General features: G+C 57.6%; 1 protein-coding gene across 7 annotated transcripts; it reads right to left on the minus strand.

Moving 5' to 3' along the window:
* Positions 1–2,394: 2,394 nt before the first annotated feature.
* TMEM132A (transmembrane protein 132A) lies at positions 2,395–26,741 on the minus strand. 7 transcript variants are annotated; one of them, XM_034767675.1, is made up of 13 exons: positions 26,625–26,741; positions 25,123–25,391; positions 22,018–22,120; positions 10,966–11,180; positions 10,642–10,860; positions 9,772–10,169; positions 9,311–9,460; positions 8,649–8,841; positions 8,422–8,565; positions 7,485–7,690; positions 5,485–5,761; positions 4,806–4,997; positions 2,395–4,332 (listed from the first exon to the last, which is right to left on the minus strand). In XM_034767675.1, the coding sequence occupies exons 2-13, from the start codon at positions 25,357–25,359 to the stop codon at positions 3,142–3,144; spliced, it is 3,525 nt and encodes a 1,174-aa protein (XP_034623566.1). In that variant the 5' UTR covers positions 25,360–25,391; positions 26,625–26,741; the 3' UTR covers positions 2,395–3,141. The 7 variants fall into 7 exon arrangements, with proteins under 7 accessions (XP_034623566.1, XP_034623560.1, XP_034623562.1 ...); XM_034767669.1 differs by having other exon boundaries at positions 26,549–26,660; XM_034767671.1 differs by having other exon boundaries at positions 26,554–26,659.
* Positions 26,742–26,754: the final 13 nt, after the last annotated feature.

Raw genomic sequence — 26,754 nt, forward strand, 5'->3', positions numbered from 1 at the left:
ATTCTATATGCATCCGAAGAAGTGGGCTGTAGTCCACGAAAGCTTATGCTCTAATAAATTTGTTAGTCTCTAAGGTGCCACAAGTACTCCTGTTCTTCTTTTTGCGGATACAGACTAACACGGCTGTTACTCTGAAACTTGTCATTATGCAAGGCACTGCATTTAGCCGTATGGAATGGAAATCCATATATGTTCCATTCGTTATGCATCCGAAGAAGTGGGCTGTAGTCCACGAAAGCTTATGCTCTAATAAATTTGTTAGTCTCTAAGGTGCCACAAGTACTCCTGTTCTTTTTGCGGATACAGACTAACACGGCTGCTACTCTGAAACTTAGTCTTTAAGGTGCCCCCAGACTCCTTGTTGTTTTTGTGGATACAGACTAACACGGCTATCCCCTGATATTTGTATTCTGTGTTGTAATTGAAATCAAATCAATATATTTGAAAATGTAGAAAACTGTGATTAATCGTGATTTTCTTTTATCTCACAATTATTTTTTGTATTCATTTGCCAGCCCTACAAATTAACCATTTATACAAGTGTCTCAGCACTTGGGAGCCCCATTTGTAAATGGAACCTTTAGAGCAAGGTTTATAAATTGTGGGTATTTTGGGCTGGTCTAGCAGCTGAGATCAGAATCCCTGTGTGCCAGTTGCTGCACGTACACCTAGTAAGAGACAGCCCTACTGCCAGTTGAAGGCCATTCCTGCAGTACCAAGCACCCTGTCCTCTCCACAGAATTCACCCCACCCCACCTTACCCCACAGGATCATGGCTGCATGGGCATGAGGTTGGGGGGGGGGGGGGCAGAGTTAGAGAGCCAGGCTGGCAGGGATCTAGCTCTCCATTCGGAGATGCTGCCCTTGAGTTGCATGTCATCAAAGGCCTCTGCAATGGCAGGGAATTGATGAAGTGAGATCTGTATATCCAGCTAATCCTGCCCACAGACCCCATCAGGAACTGAAACTGCTAGATTTCAAACAACTCTACTTTCCACCTCACTGACAAACCTGCTGCTTTCCGAGGGAATCTAAGGTCTCGACAACCTAAACTCTCGGCAGAGTCAAGCTGAGGAGTTACAGGAAGAGGAAGGTGAAAAGCTCCCAAGGTCTCTGCCAAGCTGAGTGGGGAGCAAATTCCTGTCCGTGAAGAGAAGTTTTCGGATCCCCATTTTACAGACAGTGATCTGTGACACAGAGATTACACTCCCCTCCCCCCTCCCCCACAACATCTAAGCATAGGGTGCACAAAGTTAAGCATGGGCATTTGCATGAGTGGGACTTTCCCAAGGTCAACGCCGGAGCCAGTGGGCTGGGCTAGGAACAAAACTCATATCTGAGTCCCAACTCCTAGCCCATCCTTCCTGTCTAGTTTCTCTGTCTGAGCTGAAATGCAAACAGACAAGCAGCAACAGGGAACAAAAGAATCCATCCGATTGTCCAAATTCTTTCAGCGTTCTAAAACCACAGCAAGTCAAAAGGTGGCAGCCTCCCTTTAAGCCAAGCTCCTAACCCTCAGCAACAGTGGGCTGGGCCCACTTTGGAACCAACTGGCCATCTCTCCCATTTGGGATCCCTGCATTTGCAGGTTTAAAAGCATAGATGATTCCCGCGCGAGATGCCTCTTCTGCTGCTTTTCTTGGCAATGGAAAATCTAATTATAATCGATCTGATGGTCTGTGGGCCGGGCTGTCAAACAGGCTGAAGCTGCTGGCAGTGGGGAGGGGAGGCTGGGACAGCAGGGAGAGGGGAGCCCTGCTGCCTGGCCCAGGCCCCGAGGGAAACTTTCCCTTTTAGATGAAGGCTGTTCTTAAGCGGCCCGTTCTCACTGTGCGGCTGTATAGGGTGTGAATCGAGTGCGCACATGTTCCCGCTGACCTCACACGCAGCATGTTACTCTTCATGGAGGCACCTCTTCGAGCCTCCAGCATGGGGCTGGTGTTAAGCCACCATCATGCTCCCTCTATCCTTGGGCTGTGCCTGGTCCCGGGATAGGTTAGAGCAGCCCCAGGGCTGCTCTGATTCATGAACTGCTTCCTGTGGCAAGCAGGTAACAGCCACAGTGAATGCAATTCAGCCACTCCCCCAATCCACCTCATTTGTTGGGGGCTGGTAGCTAAGCCCTTCTCCCAATTCTTTACCAGCTTGGAAGGCCCCTCAGTGCAGAGGGTATTCTCAAGGGGCCATGCCCCATTCCCCTCTACAGTCCAGTGGAAGAATGGCCTACGGTGGCAGACGGGGCCTGAGAATGAGGCTGGGAGACTGGAGAAGTTCGATAGCAGAAGGAGCCTGCAGCTGCTCATCTCCTCCTTCCACCCAGGGAGTGCTCTGAGTACAAAGGCAGGGAGGGATGGAAAGGTTCCCCCCCACCCCCATCTGCCCAGGGGCTGGGTATTTGTTTTTAAATACTTTATTTTTGTAACAACATAAGAATTAAAAATCTTCCATAAATAAAGGACCCGTCGTGGCAGCCTCCCGACGCTACAGGTATAAAATGCCAGAGATCGTACAAAACGAACGCACGGCCGGGGTGAAGGAGGCCGGCCGGCACCCCTGGGGAGGGGGCCCAACCTTGCAAGGTGGGCGGGGGTGGGGGAGGGGAATATCCCGAGGGTCAGACCACAGGAAGGACACTCGCCATGAAAACCATCACAATCAACACAACATTGCAATGAGAGCCAAAGCAAAATGGGAATCCAGCCCCGGCTTGCCCCTCGGTGGGTTGGAGACCAGTGGGGAAAGCACCCCCAGAACCTGGGCGATAACCAGGACGTCTGGGTTCCAAACCCACGAGGTCAAACTCCCTTTAGTGAGAGAGAAAGAGAGGCCTCAGCTGGGATCAAGGTAGAAACTGAGGGGGCCCAGGCTAGATCCCCGGGACAGAGACAGAGTCAGAGTCAATTCTATAGAATGCAGCCTTGCGTCCCAGTGATCCAGGGGCGTACAACTCATCCCTAGTGGGTAGAGCCCTGACCCCTGGCAGCAACGCAGGAGGCAGTGCTCTCCTCCTAACACTGACTGGGAGGGAGCAGGTTTGGGCAGAGAATGCCCAGTGGATCCCAGGGCAGATCCCTGGGAGGGTGGCCAATGGGAGCGGGGGCTGGTCACTTACTGCTTTGCCCTGATGCGGTGGGCCCGAGGTCAGGAGCTGCCCCGGATCCTCTCCATGTAGCTCCTCAGCTCATCGGGGTCCCGCAGCCCCATGTCCTCGCAGACCCAGCGGATGTCGTCCTCGCTGGCCACCAGGATGGACTGGACGGTGGGGGCAGAGGAGGACGGGGGGGACGCAGCGCCCTCAGGGGCCCGGGACGAGGCAAAGGTCACAAACTCCACCCGCTTACGCCTGCCCCCCGGCGCAGCCACCTCTTTCCGGGACAAGGTGCTGGGGAGGTCCGGGCTCCCCAGAGCCGCAGGGAGGAAAGTGCTGGTGGAGACCCCCCCATCGGGACCTGTGACCTTGGGGGCCCCAGCCTCCCCCCTAACCCCCTCCATGCCTGTGGGAGTCCCGCAGCAGCAGCAGCCACCATCTTTGGCAGTGGTGGAGGGGTCGGGGGTGGGATTGGGGCTGAGCTCTTGGTGCTGGCTGCAGCGATCCAGCTGGCGGCTCAGCTCCTCCTGGTCGGTGCCCAGCCACACCCAGTTGTGGGGCTGCTGGGTGGAGGGGGCCGGGCCCAGCCCGACGTCAGGGGGCTCCTTGCGCTGGTAGCGCAACACAAAGACAATGCAGTTGACGAGGAAGATGAAGATGGCCAGGCAGAAGACGCCCAGAAGAACATACATCCCGATCTCCAGGTCTGTCACATGCTCGGGGGACTTCACCATCTCCTCCTCCTCCCCAGGCCCATCTTCCTCAGAAGAGGTGTCACCCTGGGGCCCCTCAAGCTTGGTCAGGTCGGGTCCCACCCCGGCTGGGGCCCGCTTCCGGGACCCCACCATGGTCTCCGTAGCCGCCGCTGTCACCGCCTCCCCTGACATGGCCCCCTCGGCCCGCTGGAAGGGGGACTCGGGGCGGGGATCGCGGGGCCGTGGGCCACCGGGGGTTGGGAGCCGTCGGCTGATGCCCACCTCCAGCCAGGCGGTGCCAGTGGCCAGCGGTGCCCGTTGTTTGCCTTTGCGGCAGGAGTCCGCAGTGTGCAGGCCCAGCTGAAGGAGGGGCCCCTGGCCCGGCCCCTCGGCCACGATCAGCGGGCGAGCCAGCTCCTTGTCCGGCCGCACCCAGGCCACGCTAGGGTGCAGGGAGGAGACGGAGAGCGCCACGTCCCGCCAGCCGTAGAGCTCCACAGGGGCCAGGGTGTGGTCGGTGAATGCCAGCCAGACACTGAGTGCCGCTTCCTGGAGGGGGGATCAGGCAACAAGCGTGTAGTATTGGGGGAGGGGGACGACACACAGACGGGCAGGGGGTGGGAGCAAACGGAAGGTGTGAGAAGAGAGACACCTGTGAGCCCTGTGCTGCTGCCCGCCCCCACTTTGTGTGGGGGCCAGAGCTGTACCAGGCCCCACACCCCAAAGCAACATGCGCTTGACTCCCTCCTCCCACCCCTGCTGCAGCAGGGAGAGACGCTGTGCAAGGCCCAACCCCATGGGTTCTAGGGCCCTGTGGAATGCCGCGGTCCCTCACCTGCCACCAGAGAGGTCTGGATCACATGCCAAGGCCCAGTACTGGAAGGGCAGAAGCTGCAGCTTTAAAGGGCCAGTACGGCCAAGGAGCCCCAGGAGCCTGGGACATCCCCAGGAGTCACCTGGCTACACCCCATGTCCCCAGCCCTACGCTCTACCTCCCAGGCCCCACGGAGCTCCCCTCTCACCTGTTTTGGGGAGTGCAGGGCTGAGAGTGCCTGGCAGGTGGCGGTGAGGATGCCGGGATGTCCTGGCTCCATGCTCAGCGCCAGCGAGAGGCCCGACACCAGCTGGGCCTGTAGCTCCGACACGGCCACCTTCTCGTCCGACACCACCAGGGTCTGCTCGCCCAGGATGGAGTCCGAGACGGGGGAGCGCACCTGCACCAGGGGCAGAGCGGGGGACACAGGCACTAGCAGCAGCTCTAGTCTGGACAGAAAACCTCCCCAGAGCCTCCCCGCATCTCCCACGCTTCCCCCAGTGCCCCCCCCCCCCGCCTCCACACTCTCCCCCATGTTCCCCATCTCCCACGCTTCCCCCTGTGCCCTCCCAGCTTCCCCCCATCTCCCACGCTTCCCCCTCCCTCCAGCCACCTCCACTCCCATCCTCTGTGCCTCCCCCTCAACCTCCCTGGAGCACCCTACTCAATCCCTCTGCTCAGCTGTCCCCACACACCATTCCCTGCCACTATATGCATCCCCCAGCTCACCCCACCCCACCCCAACCCCCATGCTCCTTCCTCTGCTCACCCTCCTGGCTTTCAACTCTCAGGCACCCCCCCACTCACACCATTCCTTGTGCCCCTCCCCCTGCTCACCCCCCTGGCTCCCACCTCCCTGGGCACCCCCCAGTCACCCCAGCCCCTACCTCCACTGACGTCACTCCCGGCTCGCGGCCAATCACCACGCTCCCGCCCTCCAGCGTGGCCACGCGGGGGTCCTGCACCTTGGCTTGCCCGCCCACTAGGTGGGAGACATCCAGGAGCCAGTCGGGGCTCGGCATGTAGGTCAGGTGCCGTCCGCCATCCAGTGGGTGAGCGACAAAGTGCGCCAGGAAGCGGACGCCGGCGCGCTGGTACTGGAGCCGGCAGCCGCGAGCTCGCCTCTCCGCCTCCTCCCCATTCTCCTCGGGCTCCGCCAGGCCACTGGTCGCAGAGGAGAGTGCCACAGTCTCAGCAGGAAGCGCCCAGGCATGGGGCTCTAACCCCACGTGGTGCAGGTGGCTGAGAGCCATCCCATCCCGGTGCTATGGTCTCCAGGACCCCGCCCTGCCAGCCTCTGCACTGACATGGAGAGCCTGTCCTCTGTTCATCTGCCCCTGTCCTCTGTTCATCTGCCCCATCAGAGACACTGGGACCGCCCCCAGCCCCACCTCCTCCCCCAGCTTCTGCCCATCAGAGACTCTAAGTCCCCACCTCCTGGCCTCTGCCCCATCAGAGACTCTGGGTCCCCTGCTCCCTCAGGTCTCTGCCCCATCAGAGACTCTGGGTCCCCTGCCCCCTCCGACCTCTGCCCCATCAGAGACTCTGGGACTCCTTGTTATGAAGTGGGAATTTTTTGTATGAAGACTGGGTGTGCCTCAATTTCCCCCGTGTTACCTAGGGAGTGGAAAAGGGCTGTTTGCTCTCAGGGCAGGTGAAGAGACGTCGATATGGGTGTCACCTAGCTGTCTGGATCTTGGTCCCCATATCAGTGGAGCCTCTGAGGGTATGCCCATACTGCAATCAGACACCCGTGTTTGGCCCATGCTGGCTGACTCGGGTTTGCGGGGCTGTTTAATTGCAGTGGGGACGGTTGGGCTCAGGCTGCAGCCCGGGCTCTGGGACCCTCCCACCTCGTAGGGTCCTAGTGCCCAGGCTCCAGCCGAAGGAGGCCAGATGGACGAGACACAGAGCTTGAACCCTGGGGGTTACTACAGCTTAGCTGGGCTACCCAGAACGAACGCTGCTTTAACCTTCATTCCTCTGTGCTAACCTAAGGCCTTCCTATGCTGCGTTCCCACTGACTAATAAACCCAGCTGTTCTGACAACACCATTTGGTGTCACAGCAAATGCTGGGTGAGGTGCATTAATCCCTGAAGGATGGACACGTCTCTGCCAGGAGTCTGTCTGCGTGGGACTCGCTGAACGGAGCTCACTGTGTGAAGCAGGAGTGCGGAAAGCCCAGAGGTTCAGTCTGAGGAGGCGGTGACACCATGTGGCTTGCCCTGGAGGAAAAGCGAGACCCCTTGGGGGTCTGGCCCGCTGAGGGGTTCCTCCTAGAGACTGTTCCAAAGCTGGGGCATAGCACCGATCCTGTGGATCTGTGACATCCCTCCACTGGCCACTGCCCCATCAGAGAGTCTAGGACATCCCCCTCTCCTGCCTCATCAGAGATTCTGGGTCCCACTTCCCCATCACAGAGACTCCGGCTCCTCCCCGCCAGCTTCTGGCCCCCACCTCCCCAACTGCCTGTGCCCCGAGTGCAGATCCTTTCACTCAGCCAGCCACTAGAGACTCCAGGCTCCTCACTCAACCGACCTGCCTGCTCCAAGGGGATGTCTCCCCTGGGCCCTCTCTCTGTTTTAGTCCAGCCAGGTTCTTAGACTGCGCCCATCACTGTGGCATCTGAGCTGCCCCAAAGCATACACTGGAGTCTGGACATGGCCCCGGTGCCAGCCCTGCCTGCTTCCTTCCTGCACCCAGCTCCTGGCGCTAGCCCCCACCTCCAACACATCCTTCTCATGCACCAGGCCCCAATGCCCTCTCTGCCTGCCAGGCCCTGCCCACCCTCCCACTGGACAGGCCCTGGCGTCCTCCCAACACATCATGCCCTGGCACTCTCCCTGCCCACCCAGCAGGCCCAGGGAGGGAGCCAGAGGGACTGACCTGTCTGGAGCGGCGCCGGGCACCCTCCAGCCGCGCACTTGCTCCAGCGTGGTGTCGGTCAGTTCGATGCGCAGCGGCAGCAGCGGCACCCAGACAGTGAAAAGCAGCGAGGCGTGGAGCCGGCGGAACCAGAAATCCACCCGTGCCCCACGGGCGCCCCGGTTCTCCTTGCCCCCCACGTAGACGGAGTTGCACTCGTCCGTCACCTGGGGGCCAGGAGGGCATGAAGGTCAGCACATGTGGACAAATGTTGACACCTTCGCCTGTCCCGCCACCCAAGTCTGCCACTCAGGACGCTCCATGGAGCCAGGGAAAGGGTGTGGGGAGTAGCTTGCAAACACGAAACAGAGCAGAAGGGAACCAGTGACCCCTGGCTACTGAGTGAGAGGCGGTGAAGATGGGGACCAAATAGGGGCTGAGCCCCAAGTGGAAGAAGGGGGCCAAGGACATGTGGCGGTGGAGCCATTGGCGATGTGGGGGGGGACAGGAGGCGGATGGCAGAGCTGTTGAGTTGTGGAATGGGGGTGAGGGGAACTGGGGGGGCTGAGAGCCTGAAGGGGGAGCAGTGGGCAAGCCCAGACCTTCCAGATGGAAGAGGAGGTTCCAGTACCGCCCCACTGGCTGATTGGGCTGAACTATGACCTGAGGAGTGGTCACACCGGATCCGCTCCCATGTAAACTCTGCTCCTGCCCCAGCCTGAGGGGCCAGGGGAGACTTGGCATTGTAGAGGGCGAGGATGGGGGTGATGCTGCAGGAGGGCACCTGAGGATGGTGACAGGGGAGCTGGTGTCTCAGAGGGCAGAGCTAGGGGATGATGCTCTGGGAGGCATCTGACAGTGAGAGGGGAAGATCTGGGTCTCAGTGGGCCAGGATGGGGGATGATGGCCCTGGAGGGCACCTCCCTGTGGGTCAGTGGGTGGTTCGTTTGTTTCTCACCTTCAGGACCTGTTTGTTGGCAGACTCACACCCCATCTGCTCGGTGACCTCGAACACAGCTCCCCCCATCTCCACAGCGACCAGCTTCACCGGCACCGCCTGGGGGATCCCTGTCAGAGGGGCGGTGTTCACGATCTCTTGCTCCTGGGGAGACCAAGAGGGGACACAGATTGAGACCCTGCCTCTGGGGGGCTGCCCGGCGTGGGGACAGAACTGCAAGGCCTTACCTTCACCAGCGGGACCAGTGCCCTAACGTCACGCTCCGACACCTGGATCTCCCACACCATCTTGTCCTTCTCGGCTTCAGGATCCTGGCCAGGGTACTCCACCTGCCAGGTCACAGGGCGCGTGGAGGCCAGGCCGCTCGTGCCGTTCTCCACCATCAAGTCCAGGTAGAGGAACTCGGGGAAATCCGCTGCCCTAGACGGAGGCAGGAGGGAGCGAGGGGGCAGTGAAGCAGAGGATGGATACAGCGCCCACAGGGGCGGTGGCATCTCACCCCTGCTCCATTGCGAGCCACACAAATTCCACCTTCAAGCACAACCGGGAGGTGACAGAGAGAGGGACCGCCCTGTTCAGTGGCCCATGGTTCCCTCCCTCCAATCTGATTGGTCAATATGTGGGGGAGTAGCAACAGCCATCCCGTCCCGAGGCCAATGGGCATCAGACCTACAGTCTGATTGGCTGGGTCCTGGGAGAACAGCTACATCATCACTGCTCTCCTGAGTCACATGGCCTCCTGTCCCCACTGGCTGATGCCCAGGAGAATACAGGTATCAGCTCAGCCCCCGCAGGAGTCATGTGGTTCCCTACATCCTGCCCAATTGGCCGATGCCCCGGAGAATAAGTGTGTCAGCGCTATCCCCTCCAGGAGTCAAGTGGTTCCTACCTCCAGTCCAACTGGCCAGCATCCAGCCGGCGACAGGTGACCAGAGCGGTGTGATGCTTGGAGCCCTTAAACTTGTCCAGCTTGGCCGTCCAGGCCTCTGGGACGGCGGGGCGGGCAGCTAAGACCTGCAGCCCCTTCTTCACCTTGATCCTGAAAGAAGTACGGCTCAGAATCAGAGCATGGACTCCCGAGGAGACGTCACCCAAAGCAGAGACCCTCTGAACCCAAGAGAGTCCTTGGCTGGGTTCCTGGGTCCCCCTGGATCTCACCTGAGGGTCAAAAGGCCGGAGTAAGGTCCCCCATGTCTCAGGATGGGCCCCTGGATCTCACCTGAGGGTCAGCAGGTCGGGGTAGTGTCCCCCATGTCTCAGGATGGGCCCCTGGATCTCACCTGAGGGTCAGCAGGTCGGGGTAGGGTTCCTGTGCCTCAGGCTGTGTCTCTGGTTCCCCCTGGATCTCACCTCAGGGTCAGCAGGTCGGCGGTGAAGTTCTGCTGGAGGATCAGGGTGGCTGTGAAGAGCTGCCCCGGCCGCAGTGCCATGTCGGGGACCCGGATGAGCACGTTGTCGTCCAGCCTCACCTCCTGGCGCCGAGGCGGATCCCTGGCTCGCAGCTCCACAGCGCCGACATAGTGCAGTCTCTCCTTGGTGTCCTCAGCACCCGCCCTGGGCCTCTCCCGGGGCCCTGCATGGCTACACTCTGCAGATGTCTCCCCAGTCCCCAGGCTGTAGTACAACTCAGCTCGCTCACGGGGCTGGGCGAGCTCCGTAGCTCTGCGCTGGCTGTGTGAGGAGGGGTGTGTGGCGGAGAACCAGCGTGGGGGGAACTCCAGCTCCACCACGCACACTCCCAGGGGTGCCTGAATAGGAAGAGCAGGGAGCAGGCTCAGAGAGCATGGGTCTAACCCCAACTTTATTGACCTCCCACCTCTAGGGTGGGCTCTGAAGTCTCCATCACCCACCCCAGGGGGAAACCAACTCCTGTTCCAGCCCAACCAACACTTAACTGCTGTCCCCAGTACAGAGCACTCCTTTTTTCCTCAGGCCAAAATCACTTAGACCTCCAAGCTCACCCCATGGAGAAGAGCTAGCCTTGTCCCGGGGAGCCCCCCAACCCCAGCTGTCCCTGCAGCCTTGCTATGGGGGACACGCAACCTTCATCTTCTCCATGACAACCCCTGACACACCGCGATCTGGTGCTAGGAAGGAGCACAGCATACCCAACCAGAGGGACTTTCAGCTCCCACTGGCTCCACCCCTCCCCCAAGCATGTCTGGGTGCTGGGCCCTCCATCTCCTAGGAGGGCAGGTGAGGGTGGGGTCACATACTGACCTGGAGGCGGCAGGCTCCATGCACAGCCCGCGTCTGGTGGAAAGCGTGCAGGGAGACGCAGGGCAGGTCGTGCCACCCCGGCAGCCAGTCCTGACCCTTGAGGTGGAAGAGGACCCTGGCATATGGCTCAGCTGGAGAAACTGTGCCCTCAATGGACACGGCTCGGATGTCCCAGGCCGCGGAGCCGTACCTGTGGTGGGGATCAGCTGCCGGCACCGCCTGGAGAGAGAGACACAGGTTGAGACCGGGAGAGATGGGTCAGACAGGACACCGAGATGCCCAGCTGAGCCCAGAGCGGAGGCACCGCTGGATGGGCAGGTTTACCTGTTGGGCAGTGAAGGGCAGATAGGTGGCTTGGATGAGAGGCTTTGCTGTGGGCCGGCGATGGAGGAGGAGGTAAGTCTCAGAGTGAGAGCCCAGGGAAGCATTTCCTGGCAGGTACCGATCCACCCGCTGCAGCCGGAAATGGTCTGGAATGTCCAGCACCTTGAGTTCGGCCGGCAGGTACACCAGGTCGGGGGGGTCCAATTCTCCGCTCACTGCGGGGAGAAGAAAAACCAGGTCTTCTGCCAGCAGTCATGTGTCCCCTACTCCACACACTTACCAGGGCACGTGTCCTCCCCCACACCCAACCCCTTCTGAGGGGAGGAGATGCCAGGACAGGATGTCAGCTGGAGTGGAGTGTCACTGTTCCTGAGCTATTCAAGGGGGTGGATCAAGCCTGCCCCTGCTGGAGAAAAAAGAGCTAAACTGTTTGTATTACAGCAGCATCTAGAGGTTCCGGCTGAGATCAGGGCCCCGTTGTGCCAGGCGCTGCCCAGACACACAGCGAGAGACAGGCCCTGCCCCAGCTGAGATCAGGGCCCCATAGTGCCAGGTGCTGCACAGACACACAGTGAGAAAGGCCCAGCCACAAAGAGTTCACAGTCTACATAAAATTACTATTACTCTCATTTTACAGGTGGGAAACTGAGGCACGGATTTTTTTTTTTTTTTTTTTAAGTGACTCCCCAGGGAGTCTGTGGCATAAGTGGGGTTTAAACCCAGATCTCCAGAGTCCCTGTCCAGTGCTTTAATCAAAAGACCAACCTTTCTCACAACCAAGGCTCCATGACCTGTGTGATGCAGATCAGACAGGATGAGAATAATGGGCCTTTCTGGAGGTACAGTCTGGGTGAAATCCTGGCCTCACTGAAGTCAGTGGAAAATTTGACATGGGCTTCAACAGGGTCAGGATTTCACCCTCTGAATCTAAGCAAACCTTTGGCAAGTCACTTACGGTCAGATTGTCTATGGCTCAGCAACAAAGCTTACGTTCAATCTGCCAGAGTTCAGCTCTCATTCAGCATCCAAATCAGAGTCGGGTTATCAAAAGTGCTCAGCAGAGGGTCGAGCTCCTGAAAACACTGGCCTAAGCTCCCTGTTCCTCAGTGCTCCATTTGGCAAATGCTCCCCCCGCCCCTTTGTCTATTGAGCTTGCTAGCTCTGCCGGGCAGGGACTGTCTCTTCCGTGAACACGTGCAGCACCTAGCACTACGAAGTCCCGCTATCTCCACTGCGGGGAGTACGTGCAATTGTAATACGAACAGGTTTGTGCTCGCTTGCTTCTTTGTGATGTACAGAGCCAGTGGAAATTCAGATGCTGTTTCCCCAGGGTTTCCACAGACACTTGAAGATTCAGTGGGACTTTGACATGACAAGAGGCAGGAGGGCCAAAGCTGAGTGACTGAGAGAGCCTGACTGCTAATCACGAGCTGGTCTTTGCTTCTGTTAACATCTGAACTTAGTGGGTTGAAAAGTGTCTGAGATTGTTGCTCTCTGGGGCACAGGCTGTTTTTGTTCTGGGTCTGTATGGAACCTAAGTACACCAGTGACACAACTGAACACACAACAACATGCCATTCAAATGGAGCTGATTCATTTTTTCTTTTTATAAAAAAACAAAAAAAAAAGATTCCCTCCCCCCCCTACACACACACAAAAAAAACCCTCTAAAACCCACAAAAATTAGGAAAATCATTGAGATTTTTCACCCGCTGGGTTTCCAATAACAAAAAAGGTCGATACCATTTTCAATAAAAAACCACCAATTTCCCCCCGACTAATTAAAAAACAATACAAAACCAATTTCAACATGGTTTGCAAAAATGGTTATTTTATTCTTCACTCAGCCCTAGAGTTGACACAATTTGTCAAAGAAGAGTCAATACTTCGATGGCAATGGAACCAGCCATTTGGGAGATCTCAGAAATCAGTTGATTTCAACGTTTTTAAGAGTCTTGGGCGTGCTGGTAACTTTACTCTAGAATTTCCCTACCTCTCAGAGAGCAGTTCAGAAAATAACCCAACCTGCTCCGACTCAGAAATGGGGTGATCTTTACTTAACAACCACAACTTGGTGTTAGCACCATCTCGACCTGCAAATAGGCTGCAGAGGGGGTCACTGCATGGAGCTTGAAAGCCACTTCCCCTACTCGGCCAGGACTAGCAGGAATGTCGTCTGGGCTAGCGCCTTTCAGCTTGCACAGGAGCCATTTTCCGAAATGAGGAGTCTTTGGCCCTCAAAGGAGATTCAGGAGTTGACTCGCACGGCACCAATGCTATAATGTCTGCCCAAGTCTGCAGAGAGACAGCTGTAGTGCTGAGCCCAGTGCGGAGAGAGGAGGATGGCTACTAGAGAGGTGCGGGGAAGGGGGAGAGGTTGAGGGGCAAGGCTGCCACTGTTAAGAGGAGGGGGCTTTGAGTGTGAGGACCACAACCCCCACCTCCTGAAGAAAGTGTGTGTGTGTGGGGGGGCAGCCATCCAGCAGACAGGATTGTGTGTGCAGGGGGCTCCCATGACACTACCCCACAAGCTCTGAAGAAGTCTCCTGACATCTCAAAAGAGGATTCTGGGACTGTGCCCCCATTGCCTTGCCAGCCCAGTGTGGGGACCTCCCCCTGCCCCCCCCTGCCCCCGCTGCTTAATAGGTTCTCGTTGGCCTTCCCTGAAGACCCCTCAGCTAGGGTGCCAGGCCACCAATGGTGTCCAGGGCCTCCTTGCTCCTTGTTGTGCGGTAGCCTGGGGTTTGGTCCAGGAGGGGGGAAGCCTCAGCCCCATGATGTTCTAGTAGAGGGTGCTGTGTGTAGAGTCAGCATAATCCAATTAACGGGGGGGGCTGCCTGGCAGTGATTGGTCTGAAGTGTATGGGGGTAGGGGGAGACTCAGAGTCTGGCCCTTTGGACCCAGCAGTGAGGCAACCCCACCAGCAGGAGGGGCTGTGGCTCAAGGCCCTGGTGTATTTTGGCTTAGGTCTGTCTCTCAAGCCGTGCTGCTATGTACGTTAGCCCACAGGCAGGTGTGTGGTGCAAGTTCCTCATCTGTGCCCGATCTACAGAGGATTTGCGTCTGTTACAGCCCCAGTGGTAGCAGATCCTGCTTTTTAGCTCTGGAGGTCCCGGGTTCAATCCCCAGTGTCACTCAAAATCAGACCAGGGGCCTAAGCAGACTACACAATTGCTTAAGGCCCCAAGAAGCTCAAGGGGGCCCCCTATTAATTATTAGTATGTGCTGGGGGGGGATATTCCTGTTTAGGGTTCTAATGGGCCTAGATGGTACCCGTGACAGACCGTGGGAGTGGGGAGGTCACACATATGGGGTAAGACGCTCTATGACGGTTCTTCCAGACAAGCCAGCTCCTTCCACACAGAGGGGTGGAAATCACCAAACCTTCCTCCCCAGCATGTCCAGGGCTATGAAACCCCTCTCCCTGCCCCCATCAGCCAGCCCATTAAAGGCTGCTTTCCCCACCGCTGTGATCCCTTATCACGCCTGCCCCAGTCCCTGTCCCCCAGGGAGGGAGCAGGTGGCTGAGAGATACTGTCACATCCCCCTCTACCCTCCGGGTCTCTACATCCCAAGATCCAGGGGGTGGGAGTTGGGGGGGAAAAACAGGTGGGTTCTTCACAAGCCTGGTATCTGCCTCCCACAGGCAGTGACCTCTGCCATCTCCCCTCCCCCTGCTTGATTGGCCAGCTAATTACATTGCACTCTCATCTATTTCCCCTCATCATCCTGACAGCTCCAGCCTAGGTCCCTGCCTCCCATATCGCTCCCTCTCCTACTGGGGGTCTGGCTCCCTGCCTCCCTTCCCAGTCCCCTCTCCAAACCCTCCTGCTCAGCCCAGGGACCCTTCTCTCTCATATGGCCCAAGTCCTTCCCCGTTTGTCCCCACCGAGGTCAGGATTCACCATGAAACGTCACAATCCCACCACAGGCACCAGCCCCGTGGGACAGAACAAACCCCCCAGAGATGGCTTGCTCTGAACCACAACTCTGGTGGTGCCTGGGGACCCCAGAAGCTCCCCATTGCGCGTGGGACCTGGAGGACCAGGAACAGACCCTGTAGAATCATGAGCAAGTGATTTTGCTGCCAATGCAACACAGAATCAGTTGGGTCTGGGGACCCCATGGAGCACGGATGGAGAAACTGACACACTTGCTCCATCAGGTCCAACCCATCCCATCCCAGCATGTGGGGCCACCAAGCCCTGCACAGTTCTGCTCCCACTGCACCTAGAGCACTGGGGGATAAACATCTCAGAGCAGGAAAGATTCTGGGGGGAGGTGGCAGAAAGGGTTTGTGTGTGGGGGGGGGAATGACTAGAGGTGAGAACAGTCATCATACCCAGGAGGGAGGAGGCCCCTTCAGACTAACAGACAGCAGCTGGGACAGAAGGGGTAAGGTCTGGCAGAGCTAGGAACAGCTTCCCAAGGGATGGGGGGGGTCAGCCCCATGGCTGAAGACCTTCACAACTAGACTGCCCTGGACAGAGCCTGTGAGGGCCCGACCTGCCCTGCCCTCAGAGCTAGCTGCATCAGAAGCATTGCACGGCCCAGGGAAGATTGATTGGCCCCTTTCTAGGGGGAATCCTGCTGTCCGGGGAGCTCCAGCCTGGGCTGTGTCCTGAGCAGAGGAGCTGGGAAGCTCTGGGGACCTTGTTAGCTCCTGAGGAGGGCCTGGGGTTCCACTAGGATCAGACTCTAAAGGGGATTTGGGGAAGCCTGTGGGGACCCCTGCTGTGACCTAAGAGGAAAGACAAGGGGCCCTGCTGGCTCTGGGACACAGGGGGTGGGAGAAACAACGGAGGTGGGATGTTGGTTCTTATGGATATTAGGAGAGGGCACACGTTCTGTGGGGTCAAAGGGGCTCAGAGCCAGGTCCCAGGGGCAGGAGTTGCCACTTGATCCCATGGGGGGCAGGGAGGTACATGGGTCCTGCAGGATCCAATGGGGCTCAGAGCTGGATCATTGGGTCAGGGTACACACTGGATCCCAGGGGGAGCACATGGGTCCAGTGGGGCTCAGAGCCAGGTACTGGGGCAGGGGTCCCCACTGGATCGCATCGGGGGTGTTGCACGGGTTCTATGGGGCTCAGAACTGGGTCACTGGGACAGGGGTCCCCACTGGGGGTGGGGGGCTCACGGGTCCAATGGGGCTCAGACCTAGGTGATTGGGGCCGGGGCCGCACAGGTCTTATGAGGCTCAGAGCCGGGTCACTAGGGCTGGGGTCCCCGCTAGATCCCCGGGGGTGGGGGGAGGGCGCACGGCTCCTGCGGGGTCCGACGGGGCACGGCGGGCCGGGGGAAGCCCAGGGGTCTCAGCCGCGTTGCCGGGGTGTCCGTGGGGCGCCGAGCGAGGGACGCGCCCCGAACCCCCGCACTCACCTCTCGCCGTCTCCAGGGCCAGCAGCGCGGCCAGCAGGACAAGGCAGCCGCGGCCGGAGGCCAGGGGGGCAGCGAGGCGCGGGGGGCCCATCCCTGCCCGGCCCGGGGCCATGGGGCTGGCGCGGGGCTCAGATCCCCCCACCTGCGCCCGCAGCATGCCCCGAGCGCCGCGCCCGCTCTGCCCGTGCGCCCCTGCAGCGCCTCCGTCTGCAGCCGGCAGCTCGGGGCTGCAGCTCCCAGACAATAGAGGGATGGGGAGGGAGGGAGCACATGGGCTGCTCGCCTGCCGCCATGGCCGGGTCCTAAACCCCTCTATTTCCCAGCCAGCATCCTAGCGCTGCCCCGGTACAGCGCCTAGCACAGAAGGGGGCCTGGGAAAGAGGGTAAGGTCATGCGAATCCCAGAGTACCAGCAACACACGGTGCCTAGGATGGAGCCAGAGGCATGAAGGAAGGAGCCAAAGAGGGAGAGAAAGAGGCCGAGAAGGAAAGAACAAGACAGGAAGCAATAGAGCAGGACTGAGGGTGAGGGAGAGAGCGAGGGAGTGAGATAATGGCAGAAAATGAACAAGAAAAGGTGTGAGCAAGGGGATGAGTGAGAAGCTATCGAAGGAGGAAGAGGGGCAGAAGGAGTCAAGGATGGACAGAGCGAGGCAGTGAGGGGGGAAGGGACAGGGCGTGTGAGCTGGAGGCAGGATTGGTGCTTCCCTGTGCATGGGACGGGAGATTGGAAGCTGCTTGGGGCAGAGGCGGCTCCTACGCTGTGCGTACAGAGCCTGGCTCCTGGAACACCGATTGTGGCTCAGGCTCCAGTATCATACAAGCTATAACAGGGATGGGACAGAACAAGGGAGCAACAGGAGAGAAAGCGCAAAGGAGAGAGAATGTGAGCAGGAGGGCAAAACAGGCAGAAGGAGAAAGCGCAAAAGAGAGCAAGAGGCAGCAAGGAAGAGTGGTAGGAGACAGAGCGAGGGAAGGTGAAAGGTGGACAGACAGATGGCCAGAAAACCACAGGGATAGACAGGCAGACAGCAAGAGAGCAGCAGGGACAGATTGGAAATCCAGCCTTGTGTCTGCCTGCCTATTAGGCACAGTAGGCATGTGCCTAGGGGCACCAGCGTTCTAGGGGTGCCTTATCTCTCTAAAACTGTGTGCAACATGAAGATCAGCTGGGGGGCAGGAGGAGGGGGGTGCTGAAGATGTAAATCTGGCCCTGGGCAGACAGCGAGAGAGCCACAGGGACAGACAGAGGTGTGGACAGCTCAGCCCCCTGGTGACTGGTGCTTTGTACATAACCAGACAGCTGGGACAAAGCGAGTGGATTCTTGAGCATGTCATAAGCCTGTTGCCCTGAGGCTCCCCCAGCCCAGCTGCACCAGGGCCTGTGTCGCAGCCTGCCAGAGCCCCTGGGCACCCGAGGAGTGCTGGGAGCCACGGAGAGCTCCAGCCCAGACTTGCTCTTGCTCCGACATGCCTCCCCCCACTGAGAGGAGCCAGCCAGCAGCAGGGAGCCGCAGCTGGTCAGCTCTGCCCTCAGACTCTCAGAGAGCCTGGGCTGCCATGGACCCTACTTCACTCGCACCCTGCCAGGGCAGAAATAAACCTGCCCAGGCCCTGAAGGGTTAAACAGGCCAGAAAGCAACAGCTTGGAGCCTTCAGCCTGTATCATATAACAGCTGGATGATCATGGGGGAGACCCAGACAGGGGCATGGGGAGGAATTGGGAGCTTCAGATACAGGGATAGAGGGGATAAGCAAACAAGGGACATGGGAGAGAGGTGGGATGAGGGCAATACTGAGCCCACACAGATCTGCTTTGAGATCAGAGCAGCCTAGCCAGACGCAGCCGCTGGGACTCCACCCCTTTCTGCTCTGAGGCTGTACAGTGCCTAGCGTAATGGGGCCCTGGGCCACGAGTGGGGCTCCAAGAGTCCAAGAGTTTAAGGCCACAAAGGTTCATCAGGTCAGCTAGCCTGACCTCCTGCACACCACAGGCCACCAACACCACCCACCCACTAAACCCAACCACCAACCACCTGGCCAGTGTATGCCAGAGGCAGAGACCAGGAGAGAGCGAGGTGCGCCAATGCCTGAGACCCCTGGAGCAGCAGGGAATTGATTGAGAGGTACTGATCAGCCTGCAGGGGTGAGGGAATGGGGCCCCACCCAGCTGCTGGGCTCTCCCAGTGCTCCATTCGCATCCAAAGAGAGGGAGAGCTCTGGGGCTCCGGCCCCTTCTCGCTCCCTCCCTGCTGGATGGTATCCCCACTCCCCCCTGGCATGTCCTGAACTCCCAGCCCTGGAGGACCCCACAGGGCAACTGGCCCTTCTCCTACTGAGCGGGGTGAGGGATGGCAGCACAATTCCTCTCCCCTGTCCCACTACACACCCCTGTTCATCCCTGGGGTTTCTGGGGGCTCCAGGAGGGATGAGCACAGACAGCTTTGTGGACGTTAATCCTCCCCCCCTGCACCCCAAGACACCAGGGCTTGTTGCCTAAGACCCCAGACTGTAATATAAGCTGGGAATCCCTATCCTGATAGCTGGGCACAAAGAGGAGAGCCAAGGGCTTAGCCAGGGTGTTGGCAAAGACTCCCTCCCCCAAGGCTCGCAGCAGCTGTCCTCGCCTAGCAGCATCTCCTGCACCATCCATCCCCCAGCAGCCAGGGCACCACTCGCTACAGCTCTATTTCCCCCAGCACTCCTGCCCCACTCCCTGATGGCAGAGGCTGGGACCAGAGTAGCACATTGTTCACCCCACAGCCAGCACTCCTGTGCTCTAGTCCTCCAGCTGGGAAAGACTGAGACTGGGAGGCGGGGGCTCTGTCATTCCCTGCAGCACCGCCTGCTGGGAGTGGCGGAAGAAAGAAACCCAAATTTGCCCATGGGCTGGACAGAGTGTGGTTAAATAGATTTTATTTGGAACCTGGTAACAAAATGGCCTGTTCGTTTAAAATAGACAGAACTTTCAAAACATAGATTGGCAACCTCCTGTCGACAACATATGCCCAGTTCAAGCCCGGCCCCACTGGCCTCCTCTCCAGCCCCTAGCTGGCGAGGCGGGGGAGAGAACAGCTGAGCTTGTCGTGGTCACGACAGGATGGGGCTGTGAATCCCCGCACTCAGAGATGCTTGCTCTAGCGCTCATGGAGCTAGCACAGTAAAAATAGCAGCGTAGCTGGGTAGCATGAGCTGCAGAGAGTGGTGGAAGGCGATAGCCGTACCGAGTCTGCACCCACGAGGTTCAGGAGGGTTTGTACTCGGCCAGGCTGTCTACACTACTGTTTTCAGCACGCTAGCGGAGTGAGAGCTAGCGCAAGTATCTGCATGAGCTGGGACTCACACCCCTTGCTCCAAGTGTTGACGTTCCCTAGGGGCACGTTGGAGGAGGAATAGGAGTTGCTACGTATCTCTCCTTTCTGATCAATCATGGCCCGCTCTGCCACGATCCCGGGGCAGATTAACACGAAGGCTACCTGCCATGCTTGAGGTGGCACCAAGAGACAACTCCCACCCTAGCTGTGACAAACGGAGGAGGAACTTCCCTGTGCCCGCTCCCATGTGCTTTGTGTCTTTGACTTGGATGGTGTTGGGGGGTTCTTAAAAAAGACCTGTAAACATCTTCCCACCCCAGTTTCCCCTCCCACCTCCCAAAAAACACTATCCACTCTTAGCATAAGAAGGCACCATTGGCTTGGACGAAGGCACTTGGGGAAACCCTTCCCCTGTACACACCTACCCTGATCAGAGATCCCCCGGGGGTACATTGCCCCCTCCTGAAATGGGATACAATGCCCCTGCTCCCAGTTTATCTATCCAGCATCTGATTTCTAGAGGCATTGAGCAACCCCCAACTCCAGCTGAAGTCAATGGGAGCGGCAAGAGCTCAGCACCTCTGTGCATCAAGCCCTTAGGACCCAGTCTTCTTAGCAAGACTGGTCCAGGGCTAGGTGAGGAATGGGCGAAGGATCAGGCAAAGGTAGAGGGTGGAGGGAAAGGCCAGGAGCCCCGGTGGCAGCTGTAGGGCAGCATGGGAAGCGGACAAGAGGGAGACAGCAGGAAAATAACAAGGGGCGGAATTCAGCATCTTAGCACTCGAGACCAAACCCCAGCTTGGTCCCAGACTTCACCAACATCAAAGCAGCCCGTTTAAGCCCTAGCATGATGAGCCCCATGGCAGCAAATCTATGGGAGATGGCAGTGCTGGGGGCAGGCAGCTGAGGGGGCACCTCCCATCCTTCGCCCATAAGACCAGGGCAGGCTGGGGAAAATCACACCATCCCCCACGGGTTCATTCCTCCACTCAAGAGAGCGCCCTTTGGGCTTCACTTGTCCCTGGGGTGGGTGTGGGGACAGCCTGCAAGTGCCCTGGGAAATGGGAGTGGGGCCTGCGAGTAGCATGTCAGTTTGTACAATGGGGAGAGGCCTGAGAAGAGCCATGGGGTGGGTGGGGCCTGTGAGTGTGCACAGAGGGGAGGGGCTGTGAGTACCCAAGGGTGGAGAGGCCCCCATGAGCATGTGCAGAGGGCCAGGATAGCAGTGAATTGTGGTGTGAGAGTCCGTAGTGTGCTGGGAGGGGCCACCTCCCACTCCTCACTCATCCTGCTCCAGGTTCCTGGGAGATACCCGTCTCTGCCGGCGCCGCAGCTCCTCCACCTGCCACTCCAAGTTGCGCACCTTGGCCTCCAGTTGGCTCCCGGAGTGGCGTGCCCCACTCAGCCTCCCCAGCAGGGCATACAGGGTGAGCAGGCACAGCAGCAGCAAGGCCTGCACCGAGGGATTGGGCACCGCCAAGATGATCAGCAGGAAGCAGCCCAGGAAGAACGCCACCTTCAGCCCCCACATGACATGTCCCAGGATGGACAGCAACAGGCCCAGCAGCTGCGAGAGCAGCCAATAGCCCACCACAGCGGCCAGGCCCCACAGCAGCAGGGTCTGTACCTGGGCAGGGCCCAGCTTAAGGGGCTGCACCACGTGATCTCCTGGAAAGGGAAGGAGGAGGAAAGTGCTTAGACACATGTGAGACGTGATGCTGTGCTGACCCCCTGTGGGACTGGGGTAACCCCCATGTGCAGGCAGGAGGATCCCCACTCTAGTGGGGCTGGGACAGGCTGCTCCTGGAGAGAAGGGCAGGATGAGGAAAGAGGTGATGGTTGCAGGAGTAACCCCTCCTGTCCTGGAAGGAGAAACCATGTTGTCTCCTAATCTCCCCACACAGGCTTGGGCATCCTGGGGTGAGGTACTAGGGGCTGCATGTGTGAAGTAACCCCCTTGCACTGGAATCCCCTTGAAATACACAAACTTTCACCACCAGACTGGGAGGCCCCTCTTTCCTGGAGGAAGGACCATTTTTAACCCATCAAGTGCTGGAAGGGAAGAAGCACCCTGCAGTGATAGAGTCACTGAGTGCAGGTTGGAACACACCCCTCTTTGCTGTGGAGGGTGGGACTGGGTCCCTTACGCTCCAGTTAGAAACAGTGATGAAACGGATCCTCCTGTCAGGTAGGTGAATGAGAAACACCCGCTCTCCTCCACCGCATGCAGGATGGCTCAGAAAGGCAGGGTCAAACAGGGGATCAGACACTGAACCGGGACTCAGGAGAACTGGGTTTTATTCCCAGCTCTGTCACTGGCCTGTTGGGTAACCTTGGCCATCTTCCTCACAACTTACCATTCACTCCAAATGCGCTTAGGATCTGCCCTGCGATTCCAGACAGGGTGATCAGACCTGCCGAGATGCCAGAGGACACAATCCAGAACACGGTAGAGACGTTCTGCAGGGAAGAGAGAGTGAGAGCACTTTTCTCAGTTGGCTTAGAGATACCTGAGAGAGCGAGAGGAGACAGGACCAGGGAGGAAAATAAGGGGAGAGTCGGGGAGCACCCCACTCCTTCATGTCTGCTAAAGGCACCGGGTCAGAGCCTCCTCCCTGACTTGGGCCAAGCTCCAATTCGCTGGCTGGGCAGGTGAATTCACATGGGAGTCCCAACAGGAGCTTGTGCCTGGCTGGGTGAGTACAGCCTTCCCTGCCAGTCAGGGGAGCAGCACCTGGTGTGGGAGATTTGTCCAAGCTGCCTCCTACAGGAATCCCTATGCCCCTGCTGGGCCCCCCTCTGCTCCGGGATGAAAGGGAGACCTTGCCAGGACTAGCAGAAAAACTTCAGCAGGTCCCTCTCCCCAGCTGCAAAGGAAGGAGGGATGGCTGGGCTGTGGTTAAAGTGCTGGCTTAGGACTCATTCTTGGCTCCACCATAGACCCCCTGTATGATCTGCAAGTCACGGCATCTCCGTAGAGCTCTGCTGCCCAGCTGTAAGAGGGAGAGAACCAAAGGCTATTCCTCTACCCTGGCTTTGGGCCTGTCTGGAGACATGGCTGCCTTTCAGATCTGCCACTCCCTTGCCTTCAAGATCATAGAAAGGTAGGGCTGGAAGGGACCTGGGGAATTCCCCTGGCCCAGGGAGAGTCTCTGGAGAGCCTAAAGCGAGCTCTAACTACACTGGGAGCTGTTGGTGGACAGTGCTACGGTCTTCCTTGGGGAAGGGGTGGCATGGCCTGAGTGCCATTGTGCTCTGGCTATTTCTGACTGCGAGGGTAGCCTCTTGGGGCCTTGGGCAGCCCTGAAGCTGTTCTAATTTTACCAGCAGCTGAGACAGCCTAATCATAGGAAAACCACAAGGGTGGTGTGGAGTCCATTTTCCCACCACCCCTTAGGCCTGGTGCCAAGCTCAGCTTGGCTGCAATCAGGGTGGACTGATTTAAATCAAGGCGATTTACATCAGTGATTTAAATCACCAAGTGGACAGCCTCAATTTTAAATCGATTTTAATTACTGGTTCCACTTGTACTTCAGTTATTTTCTAAAGAAAAGTGTTTTCATTGGTTGATCTAATCTTAGAACATGCTAATTTACAACTAAATAGAGCCTTGACACTAGATTTGGTACATCTTTTTGCTCCCTAATGATAAGACACATGGTAGTGGCTCCTAGAGTCAGAGGTCAGATCCGAACGCCCATCTTGACTAGATCAGTCTCTTGCATCCAGTAGCCCAGCCTCCGTGTCCCCCCTTAATACAGGACATGACCTGTTGTGCCATATGTAGAAAGCATGACCTCAAAAGTGAGATGTTTTACCCCTTATTCTTTATCTAGTAAAGCAGCCTTTAGCTCACAGTTTTTGATAGGGGCTCAGGGATTTGGCTTATTGATTTTTTATTTAAATGTTCTAAGATATTACAATAAATGTAGGTAGGCCTGAACATATTTTGATTAAATTCAGGATTTCATTTTAAACAGGTTTATTTTTTAAAAGAAACTGATATAAATAATTTTTTAAAAAATCCAATTTAAAAACCAAACAAAAATACCCACAAATTTGTATCCGTCCTGGCTGCAATCCAGCCCAGAACGAACAGACTCCACTCAGCTCCTGCATCCAAGAGAACGCATACATCAAGAGACACAAGTATTTAGGGAATGTATCCCAAACCCTCAGCTAATCGGGTGCCAACGCTGCTATTTTCAAAGCTGGCTGGCTGGTTCCCCTGGTGACAAAAAGACAGCCAGTTTCCCCAACACACAAGTCAGCCTGGGTGCTGGAATCTCACTCACTTAATAAGCCTTTATGCTCTGAAGTGCTGCTGAACCAGCCAGCTGGCTCCACCACCCCAGATGAAAAAAACAGAGGATCCTTCTCTCTAACACACTTTTACAGCCCTCTTTACCGTAGTATCTGAGCACCTCACAATGTATTTATCCTCACAGCACAGACAGGGAAGGGCTGTTGTCCCCCTTTTACAGCTGGGGAGCTGAGACACAGAGAGGCTAACGGACTTGACCAGGAAAGCTGGGGCGGAGGAGGAAATTCAATCCAGGTCCCCCAGTCTCAGGCTAGTGCCCTAATCACGGGACCATCCTTCTGCTCTTACCATTTATGTACACGTAACGATCCTTAATAAACCAAGGCCTAACACCCCCTACCATGGGAGGCAACTGTCACTTGACAGATCAGGTAAGAGGTTGCAGGGGGTTGCCACCAGAAGAGCTCGGAATAGAACCTATGTCTGTAACGACAGTCCCAAGACTTCGGCACACCCTGCCTTCTGTCAGAGCAGATGGCTGAGTTGATCGAAACTTCCCTGGTCTGAAATCCCTGGGGGGACATACCAAGCTTCTGGAAATGGGTAAGCTGGGATTGGCCAATAGAGGCTGCACTGGAAATGTATTGTACCAGCCTTCCTAGCGTATCGCAACGTGCTTCAGGTGGCACATGACCAGGATTTATCACTGAATTTGGTTCACTGGTTGGATCATTAGCTTCCCCAGCTCGGGCTGGGTACTGACAGGGGAGTGTGATGTAAGTGCTGATCCATGCCCCCCCGTACCAGTTATTTTTATTATGTAGACAATAAAATAATACTACCACCACCTCGTTCTTATCTATCATTTGTCATCACTAGATCTCAAAATACGTTACAGTAGCTTTTGCTTCATTTTATAGATGGGGAAACAGAGGCATGGGGGACCCTTGCCCAAGGTCACCTTGCCCAGCTGGGAATGGAACCCTGATCTGCTGAGTCCCAGTGGCTGCTCAATCCACTAGATTATGCTGCCTCCCTCCATAGGTCTCTTCTGACAGCTCTGGCAATGCTTATAAAGTTATTTCAACAGAACTGACAGAGGAGGTGAACCTTGATCCTAGAGAGCATTCAAGCACACCGCACAAATACATGAAGCCCTCCACCCCTTTTCCTGACTCAGCTAGGATTCCTGCCTTACCTCTGTCACTAGCTGAAGTGTGTCCCGGCCAATCCACTCCTCCAGGGTCTCCCTCATGCCCTGAGCCAGCTGGGACAGGAAGTCAGCATGGACAGTCGCCTCTCTCCAGGCTTCCCCGCGATAGTGCTGAGTGCTGGCCACAGCTACATGAAGGAAAGCGACTGACATCAGGATAGCCACGACTGGTCGGAGCAGGGCTTGGCGGCAGCACCAAAACTTAGGATCCCACCCAGTCATCTCTCCGGCTCTCTTCTCAGTCCCAGGAATCTCTGCCGAGAGAAAGGAGAGAGATGGCTAAAGGCACAGATCATAATGAGGTTATAGGATCCCTGCGATTCTGCTGGCCCCAGGCCAGCACCGCAATGTCAGGAATGCCGAGTAGGCGAATAACATCCCAGCAACCCCAGGGCAACTGCAATCTTTCCTTTTAGTTGGGAATCAGCCACTTACTAGTCCTTGCTTATAGGCTTTGTGACCTTTCCCCAGCCCCCCACTCACTCCCCTGTGAGCTGCATAGCCCCATGGAAAAGGAAAATGAAGGGGTGACTCATGTCTCAGCCTGTGAGCTGTGATTATGCAGACTGACAGAGCACCAAGCCAGTCAGAGGAAGTAATTTGACACCCAAGTCCCACCCTCTGGACCCCAAGCATTCACAGCATGTGGTGGGAATGAGGTCAAAGGTCAAGCCTGCACCCATCTTAGACAGTGATCGCATCACAGCCCCTGCTGAGCAAGTTCACAGTAGTTCAGTACTTGGATGGGAGAGATTGAAAGGACAGCTGGGTGCTGCAGGCTGTCAGACTCGAAAGGAGGCGCTCTCTCTCTGCATTGGGGCCAGCAATGACTCAGCAGCCAGAGGCACCATCTTTAGGAAGAATCATCTAAGCCAGATCGAGGACCACTCCTGACCCGATGCCCAGGCCCTATGTAGCAGCATGTTGCAAAGCCCCAGCATTGCACACAACAGGAGGGAAGCAGGGAGGGCAGCCCAGGCACTGCTGGCTAGAGGATGGACAGCCTGGCTCCAATTACTGTGTGCAGGTGGCCTAAGCTCCCGTGTCATTGTGAGCCCCCCCTCCTGTCCCCTATTAAGTCAGTTGCCAGCCCAGGCCAGGTGCTGCAGCGCTGCCCCAGTGGTGGCTGCCTTCCAGGAGCCAGCAACGCACGTGGGAAGCTGCAACAGGGGGGCAAGTCGCCCGGCCCCAGCGGGAGTAACGAGCATCGGGGATGCTCCGGGCTTCGCACGTCACCGCCAGCTGCCAGGCCCCTGACCCCCGGAAACGCCCCAGGCCCAGCAACGCGTCTGGGGCGGGGCAGACTGGCCGGTCTGGCGCCTCGCAGGGAGGGACTGAGCAAGGGGCTGCCCGGCTGTTGGCAGAGCGCGGCTGGAACGCTGCTGCTGGGAGAGAAATTCAAATTCAGCACCGGACCCAGGGCCGCTGGGAATAGTAGTCATGCGGGTGGGCCGGGTAGTGTCCGCCCAGTGCATTCTGGGAATTACAGTCTCCAGGAAGAGGTGCATGCCGGGAGCGGCCGTTCCAGCCAGGCAGTGCTCCCCCTCCGGAAACGCCCGAGCGGTAGCCGGAAGTTCCCGATCTATGCGGTGAGCCGGCCCGGGGCATGCTGGGAAG

Source organism: Trachemys scripta, chromosome 4 (genome assembly GCF_013100865.1).
Source record: "Trachemys scripta elegans isolate TJP31775 chromosome 4, CAS_Tse_1.0, whole genome shotgun sequence".
Classification (NCBI taxonomy): Eukaryota; Metazoa; Chordata; order Testudines; family Emydidae; genus Trachemys; species Trachemys scripta.